Here is a 12,087-nt window from a genome sequence, read left to right as displayed (position 1 = left end):
AATGAATAAGGTATTCAGTGGAGGTAAGAACGAACTTCTCCATCTTTTTCACGAATCTCACCCTTGGAGAAGCAGACAAGTGTGGTCTCAGGACTGTGAACTGGAAGAAGTGAGCAGGAGCCAGTTATTCATGTAATTATAAGTGAAAAGACTCATGAAATGAAGATGTTGGGCAAAAGTTTGTACCATCCGACAAAACACATAGGGAGTTGATGTTAGTTCAAAAGCCAGAGCCCAGAACTGGAACAGCAGACCCTCACAGATGAACCAAAGATAATGACATGACTTGGAAGCAATGGAAGTGTGAAGATAGGCATCTGTCACATTGAATTTGGTCATCCAGAGTCCCAGGGAAAACACCAACAGAAGTGAGAGATAAGACTCCATAGAGAAGAGAGGAGGGGGTTCTATAAATCAATTCAACTGGGACAGATCAATGATAGGTCTCCAATCTCCCATCTTCTTGGCGACTATGAAGAAAAGGGAATAAAATCCAAGTTGAATAGAGCACACCCATTTGATAGCTTCTGTAAGACGACTGAGAGATGTAGGAGCCTGTGAGGGTGTGAAGGGAATACAAGAATGGGTGAGGGATTGAAACGGGAGGCAGAGACCTCCTGACAGAACCTGTAGAACCCATGGATATGTGAAATGCTGCCACATGGTAGAGAAGTTGAGCAATCTGGCTCTCACCAGTCTAGAAACCTCAGTAACATCACCTATATTGCTGATGTTGGTCAGCCTGGGTGCAAAAATAACAAGAATAGGGTTGGGAGTGCCAGGAGGAAAGCAAGGGCCAGTGCAAAAAAGGAGGAGGACGGGAAACAAAGATGGGTGACTCCTGAAAGGAAGAGGGAGGGTGAGATAAATATCTGACCAGAGAAGACAAGGAAGAATGTAATCTAGTCACATCAATTCTAGATTCCCAAGAATCAGGATGACCCCCAAATATGGCATTGCATAGAAAGGGGACTTGATGCAGATCCCGCAGGGATGAATGGGAGAGATACACCCCTGCAAGAAATGCATCTCTCTGCAACAAGTCCGACAAGCACATGAGCCAGGTATTAAGGGAGAGAGCAAAGGCCAATAAACGAGACATAGTGGACCAAAGGAGGGACCTGAGCTCACCTAAAAAAAGTTCAGGGAGCAAAGAATGGCCTCTGAAAATAATTGGAGGAAAGACAGGCGATGTAAAAGGTAGAAAGAGAAAGGCAAATCTGCGAGAATTGAGCTTGGTGAAAATTAACAGTTGCTCACAGATTCGATTGATGGTATGCCAAAGCATCTTGGTCAGACAAGTGAGGGGGATGGGGCCTACCAACATCCAGCTGAAAATCTTTGAGCATGAACCCTAATGTTGGGTCAAGAGGGAAACAAAATTCGGAAGAGGGAATTTCATTCAATAAGGAAGAATGGGCATCATAGGCAATAGGAGAAACATTTAAATTACTACATACCTGATTAAGAAACTACAAAAAAGAGGTGGAAGGCAAAATCTCTTGAAGAGGTGTAGATTGTGACTAACCAAAATAAGAAGGTGCTGGGAAAAGAGAGTCCAAGTTGTCTTTATCTTGATTATATTCTTCTTCAGCAACATAGTCAGGTTGAAAAGGAAAAGAAACTGCCATCCTAACATATGAATCCAGCTCCATGTGAATTAAAACCTGTACCTCATCTGCAAATAATGTCAAACCTGAGTCCTGGGAAGTTGTACCAATAGCGCAACTGTAACGGGAACGTCTGTATTCAATACTTTGAACCTCATATTCATACTAGGTTCAGTTATAATTCGGGAATAATAAATGTTTTGTTTCGATATACAAGTTGTTTTTTAATATAAAAAAAAAGCAACATTAATTTCTTGACGATCTAATAGTTTGAAGTTCTAAAGATGAGTGTTCACAATGTATGTTAATGAAACACGAACGAGTACAATCATTTCTTTCACAACTGATGATGTTTCATGTTACTGCTTTGCAACACAATGCCAAAGTTGTCCACATTCTTTTTATGTACTTTCCTAAGTCTATCAACTGAACATAAACAATGAATTCCAAGAGCCCATTTGAGCAACTCATAGGCACAGAAGTTCATGGTAGATATCATGGTATAGCATAATTTTCCATTTGTGCTGTATGTTGCATTTCTTCTACAGAGGAACTGCAAGGTGCATTTGGGTTTATTTCCCAAAAAAGACAATCTAGAACTTAACTGAAAGATTTAGAGTTGAAAGACTGTATAAACAGTAATAGACTGTTACTACTTTAAAATAATTCATACACTATATTAAATATGATAGTTCATTTTACATAAACACATGTTTTTAAAGCCTTATAAACACAGTGATTAAAAAAAAAAGACGTACCTCTGATGTTAAAGAAATAGATGCATCCTTTTCAGCATACATTCTGTGTTCTATAGCCAAGTAGTTGACCACAGTGTTGACCATATCAGTGCAAATTGTTTTCAACAAGTGCTTAGTAAGCTGGATTTGAATGTCCTCTAAATATATTAAATATCTTATTTTTATCTTAAACTCTGGAAAAAAAAATCAAGTCTAGTAAAAACCAAACTTTAGTGGTTGTATAGATAATGGGATTTAAATGGCTGAGGTAAGTAAGTTGGTTTGTTAAATTGATAACATTTATTGTGGCAATCTACATTACAGATATCAATACAAAATACAATAGAATAAATCTCCACATTTTATGCATACAGAGTGAATTTTGTATGATAACAAAATACATGAAAAACTATAAAAGTTTATAAAAATACTTCCCATGCATATTCTTGATAATGTTACTGACAATAGAAATGCGATGTCAGCAGCATTAAAGTTTGTCACATAACTTAGTTAAAGTATCAACTTTGCACATTCAGTTTCAGAGCTGAATGTATGAAATCTACAGGGGAATGAAACTGTAAAACTGTTAACACAACAAGTATTGTGCTAAAATATATTATACTGTTACAATATAAGAACAAAAGCAATTTACCAAATAATGCAATTAAAAGGACAAATAGATTGAAACAATGTTATACGTGATAGAGGAAGGAACTACAACAAATCAATCAAGAAACAAAAATACTTCTTGTGTGTGTATGTGTGTGTGTGGAGAATGATTTGGGATAAATCTCTGTAAATAATACTGTATCATTTATAAAGAGGGGGGGAATGTTTGCTTTTTCTTAGCTCAAAGCTACATCATGGGTTATCTTAGCTTCATCCACCATGGAGAAATTGAACTCCAGATGTAAGTATTGGAAGTCTACAAATTTACTGCTGAACCCTCAGGAGACACATATGATGCCATTTTACCACAGTGACATCAATAAATATATGCAGGTTTTGCTCAAGCAAACCGAATAGATTAAAAAACTTTAAACTTGTAAAAAAAATCTGTCCTTGAATCAGAGCACTTCAAAATTTCTACACTGTGTGTCCAGTAAGTATAAATATAACAAATAATGACATGATAAAATATAAGTATATATGTTTCAAAACCTGCTCTATTTTAATCATCTACTTATGTGAATGTATGTCATTAAAAATGTATTATGTGAAATAAATAATTTATTTCTGTAAACACTGAACTAACACAAGGTAAATGTATTAGTACTTCATAGTGTACAAGTGTTAAACTACATTACGTTTTTTTAGTTTGTTTGTTGTAAAGCACAAAGCTACATAATGGATAATCTGTTCTGTGCCCATCATACATATTGAAACCCAGTTTTTAGCATTATATATGCCTTCACACTTACTGCTCAGCCACTGGAGGGTGAGTTGCATTAGATTAGAGAGACTAAATTTAGGTTTACAGCTGGTTCCAAATAAAGTACAGGTTTAAAGTATGGTAAAAATAATGCTTTTTAACAGAAATTTGGAAATAAGTTAAAAATTCTTAGTTTGAAGCACACAAACTTTTGTATTTGTTTCCTTGACAACTTTACTATATATAATTTCACAGCTTGAAATGGCCAGAGTCATCAGTTCTTGTCCAGCATTACTAAATGCTGACATTTAAAGTGACAAGTAAACTAGATGTGGAATATCTTCTGATGTTTTCTTGTTTCACGTGATTATGAGATTTCACATTTTAAGTTCAGTATTTCACCTTGTAATTGTTATTCAATTTTTCATATTTTGTAACATAGAAATATTTCCCCGACCAATGGTTCATTTCTATTTAGTACCTTAAAACACTTTCACATAGCTGCATCACACCACCACATTAAACATCAATCTATATATTTCAACATCAATACATCAATCTACATACCTTTAAGGACCGATATTACACTTTTCCTGCAACTAAACAGTAGACAGTAAAACCATGACGTGACTGCAAAACACAAATATAGTTACCCTGGAATACTTTTACACCTTTGTAGAACATGTGGACTTCTCCAAACATTGTGTTCAACTTATCCTGTAGTTCTCCATGTGTTTTCTTCCTTGTGGAACTAGAGGCAGCAGTTGAGGAAAGAAATGCAGATTTAACTTCCTCCTGGTATTTCTTAGTGAGAGGCCTGAAGAAAAAACAAAAAAACTAGGCTAAGGATGTGCTGATATGCAAATTAGTGAATAATTGGTTGCTAGTAATTTTCCAATTATTTTTTTAGTTTTTTCTACTAATATTTAATCTTGAGGTTTTATGGTCTTTGAAAGATATGGAAGATGAATAGGTGACTTTTCAAAGCCTAGAAAGTCACAGACTTTTCAATGCAATTTGTGAAAATTAATGTAAATAAAAGATTTTCAAACAGAGTTTGATGTTACCTAACTTGTGGACGTAGTTTCTCTTTTAAATTACAATCTAAGTTTTTATCGTGTGAATTATATTGTCATTGTTTTTATAAAGTATAACAACACTAGCATTTATTATTAGGATATAGCAAAAATACAGACATTATGTTTTATAAAAGGTTTTAGAATTAAACTCAGAATATTTATAAAGGATGTTGGAAACTCTGAAATGAAATCCAAAATATAAACAATTCTTAATTAATTTGGACACATGAAAAATCAAGTGCAGATGTGTTCCAACTATTTTCAAATGTGTTAATCTCTAAAATGGAACAATTTTCATTAAGATTTCAGCAATTTAGAAAAATTGGAAAAACTATTAAATTTGTTAACTACCCAGCTGAATTTGATGTACACAATTTAACTATCAAATGCTTTAGTTGGTTAAATATGTGAAATGGAACTTGTGGAACTATGGAAACAAAACAATTATCTGGTGAATCATGCTGTTTGAAAATGAAATTTTGAAGGTTTAGGAAATTATGCCAGATATGTTCAATTCTTTAAAGAAAGTTGCAATTTCAATTCCCATCCTGTGTTTATTGACTTAGTTTTGTGAAAGTCAAATGTTAAATAAAGGCTAAAAAAGTGAAGATTCAGTAATGCATGTTACTCTTTAGTCAATAATTTACAGGCCAAACATGATCAAAAATGATCCAAAAAAGATCAAACAAATGAATTTTATTTTAGCATGTCAGGTAACCTTCTCACAAGAGGTATCCTTTTCTGCACGTCACAATCTTTAGAGTGAGTTATATTCAAAATTTAATTAAACTACTTTTTGTTTATGGTATACCGATTGATATAGCATATAATTGTAGCTAATAAACCATATTTTAATAATATATAATCTTTAAGTTCTTAATTTTATGAATTTCCCATAGTGTGAGAAATATGACATTTTTTCTCTAAGCCTCCTCTCTTCTCTAATTTATTCATCACCCCTCCAATAAGTACAAAACTTAGCATAAATTACTCACTATAATTTTGTTATCACCCATACAAATCATAAATTTTATAGCCTTCAATCTTGTTTGATTACAAAGCTATCAAATAGAAAACAAGACCCCTCTTGTCACACCCACCTGTCACATCCTTTCTTTCAGAATTTGTTAATTGTTCTCTCTTACATTTAATAATATATTATTTCTAACCAATAGAAAGGTTTTCATCAATCAAATGTTGTATCAAATTACATTGTGTTCTGAACAGAAAATTGTCAAGAAAATAATACAAGCTTAGTTACCAAGGGAAAGATATTGACTAGTTTGAATGAATTTCTAATGGTTCTTGTCATATCGTTAGAAAGCCAGAAAAATTATAATAGTTATGGGACACTGTATGATTTTTGCATGTTATTATTCTATGTTCTTTGGTGCACTGTTTAATTAAATAAAAATTATTTACTACTCTACTACCGTTAGTATAAAAAATTAGGGTTAAGTTTCATCAACAGTCGACAATAAAAAAATTAAGGTCCAGGTAAGTACTTTATTTCTTGTTTTTCATATGTATTCTTTATTTATTATTATAAAAGTAACTTAAATATGGTTTTCTTTAGGATAGTATAAGGTTATATTAGGTAAAATAAATAATAATAATATAAGACAAACTTTTCACAAGGCACACACGAGCAGCTCGGAGTAGCTCGTGGGTAAAGTAATTTGATAGCATAACATGAGCCACACATTCCCCAAGTGATTTACAAGTTATATAGGTGTGAATAGCAGTTAGACATTGATTCAAAGGGCAATAAATAAAATAAATAGATGCATACTGTTACAAATTTAAAGCTACTTAAGATAAATAAATATAGTTTCATGTTACAAACTGAAATCATTATACAAAGAGAAAAAAAAGATTTATTTTAATTTTTTTTATGGTTACGAGATCGGTCAAATTGACTGATCTTGAGTAGAGTTAGGGTAGAAAAAATAACAGATAAAATATAAAGTTTTACTAAAATAAATGTTTGAAATGTATTTAGGAAGTTTTAGACATTATGATTTTTTATCATAACATGAAAAAAGACTCAATATATTCACAGACAACTCTTATTTTAGTTTATTAAAAATACTTGTAATGTTGACTGAAAGTCTACCAAATTTTGTGAAGATACTCATAATATATTAAAAGTTAGTAATATCAAAACTATAATGACTTTAAATGAGTACAAATTGGTCACGTGGTCGGTCAATTTGACCAAGCTCGTGTAGAGAGAGTTAAAACCTATTTGACATCCCTGCTATAGAGTGTGGCATTAATAGCAATATTCTACAAGATACAGAGATTGGTACATCCACTAATGCTTATTTCTGCTCACAACATACTTCTATCATGTTCTTGTTAGAAAATTGAGACAAACTTGGTTCCAGATTTCATCCAATTTAGTATAAACTTATAATCTTGTTGCATATTCTACATCATTGGTCCATTGGTTTGTGCCCTACTGTAAGTAGAATAGAATTCAACTTTACTACAGGCCAGCCTTGTGAAGTCTGTAGACAAACACAGTATGCAGTTGTGCCTTTAAACACCTGATTCAGTCATGAAGCAGGAGTTTCAAATTTATTCTGCTAACAATACTTTGAGACACTCATAACCAATTCATGTGTAACAGTCTTCTGTGCTTGTAGCTGCCACTTGTATTATACTCTACACACGCAAAAATCCAAATGTTTTTATATGGGTCTAGTACAGATTTATGAAGAAGCTTATGATTCATTTCAGCAATAACTGAGACAATATTATGTGAGGCCATTGTAACAGGCATAGGCTGAATGACCAACCACTTGTTTTTCAGATGATATGACTGATCATAAGATGTCTGCTAAGAGATAAACATGATAATGAATTTAAATGGTGTGTGGTAGTTACTGAAAATATTTGATCTTGGAAACTACAGCACCGATCACCACAAATCATAACTGGGTAATATTTTTATAACTAGGCAGTATTTTTATACCTGAGCAATAAATGAGATTTCCATAAAAATTATATGTTTCAGATTTAACCAATAAAAATTACAAAAAAGGAGTAAATTTCAAATATAAAATAATCAAAAAACAAACTTAAAAAAATCATTTGTTTTTCTTCAGTGAAAATCTTGTGAGTGTTGTAACAGAAAAGCAAGGCACTTTCATTGATAACTGCATCAACAAAGAAATACTTCAATAAAATCTACTCTGTGATGTAATGCTGTGATGATAGCTCATTTCTAAACTAAAATTTCAATTTTCTCATGGATAGTGATCATTATTGAATGTCAAGTATGAGTAGATTGTTACAAAACTGTCCGACAATTCCAGAAAACGCCATAGGCCCAATATCCTTCCACAGGAACTAGCAGTTATACCTGCCCAGAGGGCAGGTATTTCTGCTAGAAAATATAATATTGCAAGATCTTTCCATCTTCTGTTTTGTGCAGTGTATATTTTCAATTGAAAATTGACTTTATATATATGTTATATAAATTTTTAAGTTGGTTGAGAGAACATATGTAAATGGGAAAAATGTATACGTCTCTTTAAAATTTTCATGGTGTACCCACTGCCTTCCCAAAAATTATATAATGATGTCAACAGTTGTTAGGACAATTTCAACAGTCCTGCCACAAGGCATCGTGTGGTATTTATAATCATTCATCCATGAGCATTATGCATAATTTGTTTGGAGAGGAAGGAGTTGTGAATGGCTCTGATGTGTTGTACCAAAACATTCCACAGATGTTCTACAGAAATGAGATCAGGGAACTGCGCTGGGCAGAGCAAATGCAGTCACTGTCGTGTTCTTTAAACACATTACGTACAATACAGGCGTGATGGATTATGGCATTATTGGTCTGAAACATCTCATTTGAATATAGAAGCAGCAATGCAGAATGAACTTTGCCACAATACTTAGGTATTTACCATGCCTTAAATGCAATTAGAAGACCACATCCATACCATCTAAGTATGCCCTAAACAATAGTATTTCCAGGAGTTTGAACCAATGAAGTGATTCATGTGTAATGTTGTGCTTCATGGGAACTCTGCACATCCAGATTCTTCCATTTATTGCAAATAGTGTAAAAGATTATTTGTCTGACCACATAATCTTCTTCCATTGGTTGATTCTCTGGTCATGATGCTCAAGGTGAATTTTCTTGTTCAATGGAATGATGAGGAGTTTTATTACAAATGACCTGCTACCAAAGTCCATATGTAGCTTTCAGTACGTTGTTTGAGTGGAAACATGTATGCCTAACCCATTGTTGACAGTTTCTCTACAAACTAATAATGTCATGCTTTCTTGAATCTGTTTTCTGCAAACATCCAATGACATTGTTCAATACATTTGTTGTACCAAAGAACGAGTCAGATGCACAGGCACCCACTATCATGCATATCTCTTGTAAAGTCATTGAAATCCTTCTGCTTTCCCATGACTGTTGTCAAATAGCTATACAAGTCTATCACAACTAATATAGTTCTGGTGATTCACATGACCACTCTAATTTGCATACACTGTAGATAGAAGCATTTTCTATTGTTACTTACATTATCTAATTGTTTGACCATGCAGTGTCTTCTTTCAGTGTCTAAACAAATAAAGGTATATGATTTAATACCCATTAACACTGAATAAAGTTACTATTAATTTTGAGTTCACAGACTATAGGAAAGGCTGCTAGTTAATAGTACCACTGCCAACACACCCACGACCAAAATCTAAAGTCTGGATTTTGGACTGTTTATTACTTAGTACTTATGAAACTATATATATTTCTCATATTAATGGAGAAATTTATTTAACTCCAAGTTGTTCATAATTTTGTTTCTAGAATTTTTTTATGACTCAAAATTAAAATTAGGGTTATTTAACCCTCTAACTATAGATATGTCAAAGAATGCATATCATGACATTTATATATCATGTTATATTCAAAATTTAATTAAACAACTTTATTATCAATGCATGTCAATAAAATTGACTATAATTAAAATTTTATTACTGGATATGTTTTAATTTTATAATCCTGAAGAAAATATTTAAAACAAATTGCTAAATATCCTTTTTTGTGAGTCACATTGCATGTCCTCTTGTCTTATTGGTCAGTTTATAATGTATTATGCCTTCAATAAAATGTCTATAGTGGTTAACAAATAAGAAACTCAAATTTCAGACATTTGAGAAGCTAGAATATGAAATAAAAACCTTCCATCTTTTTGATTTGATGAGATATCAATATATTTAGCAAACCTATTGAGTAGCCCCTTCCCACTACTCCATTCTTTTGAAACCTCCTGTCTACTCATGCCTACTTCTCTTAAGTACATGTTTATAACCAACAGAAAGATCACATTCCAAGCTACATAAACCTGACAGCCATTTGTAATTGGCTTGAAGGAAAGGGAAGCCAAACTTTTACTAGAAATGTTGAACACTGTTAATAAAGTCATTATTGTGAACATCAATTAAATATTTTTTAACCCACATATAGCTAAATTAGAAAGCCAGATAAATTACAGTGGTTTTGTGTGTTTCAGTGTGGTAATTTTATAATTTTTTGGTTTTCTAAAATGCATCTTTGAAATTTACAAAAATAAATTTGTCTTCCCCCTCCACTCAAAAGAATAAACAAGGTTTATGGCGAGGCTTAACAAGTACGACACATAAGCACATATCAATTTCACAACATTGTAAGCATTGGAAATCAGTTTTTTATATAAATTTTTTAATGATTGATTTATTTTTTTAAGACAACTAAAAATTAAGCATTTTGAGTAAATATTAATAATATATGTACATGTTCATAAGCATTTACACACTGTACACTTATACTGCTAAATTATCACCACCCTAGGTTGATATCTAGCATCCAAATATCTACAAAGTTTATTGGATTGGCCCAGACTAGTACAGAGTTATATCATAAACATTTCCTTGCATTTATATTACTTCGGACAATTCTCCTTGCAACCACTGTATTTTAAACAGTCTATTGGCAAGAGCAGTGATTCATTGCTTTATGTTTGGAAGGTTTCTACCTCAGCCACTAACAGTATAAAATAAATATATGAAATAAATGTGAAAAGGTTAGAAGTAGAAGTTTTCAGGAGAAGTATTTTGGAACTTTGTGGTCAGTACTAAAAAAAGGTTAGAAAAGTACTACTAATTTCACTCTGTACTTCTATATGGTGGTTAAGAGTTCAGTCAAATTAACTGAATATATGTAGAGTTAAGTTAGAGCAGAGGAAATAACAGAAGAAATATAGTTTAGTGAACAAAAATATTTGATTTCTATTTAAGAGGTTTTAAAGATTATTCAAATGAAATTGGATAATTTTCAGATGAAAAAAGTATTTTTAACCTTAAATTAATCTCTGACTCCATATATTCATGAACACATTTTTATTAAAAATACTTAATTAAAAATTCTGGCTTTTTTCCCTACAAAAATACATTTAATATTTACTAAAAGCTTCCATGAAGATACACAAAACAAGTTTAAAGTTATAGTATGAAAAGTCTGATGGTTACTATGGGGTCGCTTGGCTGGAGTAATCCATTGAGGTAGTAGGAAAAGGGTTAAGGCAAAAAAATTTTATACTCAGTCAGTAACAAGTTCCCATTTAACTATTCCAGCATGAGCTCATTCCCTGGGACCGACTTTGTAACCATTTTGTGCTTGTTATAGTTTTCATGTTATAAATTTTAAATTAGTAAGCATATGTTAACAAAATTTGGCATATTATCAGCAAACATTACAATGATTTCATATGCAAAATATCAAATCTTCTGATGCATAAAAGTATAATCAATCTTAAAATGAAAATTACTTTGCTTGTTAGATGGGCAACATGTGAAATGAAAGAAAAAAGGCATGAAAAAAATTTCAAATTTCACATGTCTTTATAATGTCCAGATAATTATCAAATATTTCTGGAGAAAAATTATATATTTTATCTGTTATTCTTACTAATGAATCTCTAAGCGTTTGATAGATTTGAGTGATCTGGTAACCACCATAAAAAATGATGAAATTTAAATTATGCCTCTTCCGTTCTAGAATGACTACAAATTATAACACAAATATAAATGTTTAGACTAAATAGCTTCATTCTCGTAACATTATACGTTAATATATATATATATATTTATTATTTTTATTATACTGACCTTTCAGCCATGCCTGGCTAACAATACAGAAGTTACAATGACATGGTCCATGTGCTCCCATGTTACCGTATCCAATAACATAAAACTGACTTTTAGTTTTTACAAAGTGA

The 12,087-nt window shown here is 32.1% G+C and overlaps 1 protein-coding gene across 2 annotated transcripts in view; it reads right to left on the bottom strand.

Moving 5' to 3' along the window:
* Positions 1-12,087, bottom strand: part of LOC106462802 (E3 UFM1-protein ligase 1-like) — a 125,410-nt gene that overhangs the window by 41,146 nt on the left and 72,177 nt on the right. For both annotated transcript variants that reach the window (XM_013922763.2, XM_022390151.1), the window contains exons 12-13: positions 4,373-4,536; positions 2,369-2,505 (exon numbers count right to left, since the gene is read on the bottom strand). In XM_013922763.2, the coding sequence (XP_013778217.1) occupies positions 2,369-2,505; positions 4,373-4,536 (301 nt within the window). The remainder of the gene's footprint in view (positions 1-2,368; positions 2,506-4,372; positions 4,537-12,087) is intronic.

Source organism: Limulus polyphemus, unplaced genomic scaffold, assembly GCF_000517525.1.
Source record: "Limulus polyphemus unplaced genomic scaffold, Limulus_polyphemus-2.1.2 Scaffold1255, whole genome shotgun sequence".
Taxonomy (NCBI): Eukaryota; Metazoa; Arthropoda; class Merostomata; order Xiphosura; family Limulidae; genus Limulus; species Limulus polyphemus.
Note: the sequence above shows the minus strand (reverse complement) of the source record. Positions and strands in the feature narration are given on the sequence as shown.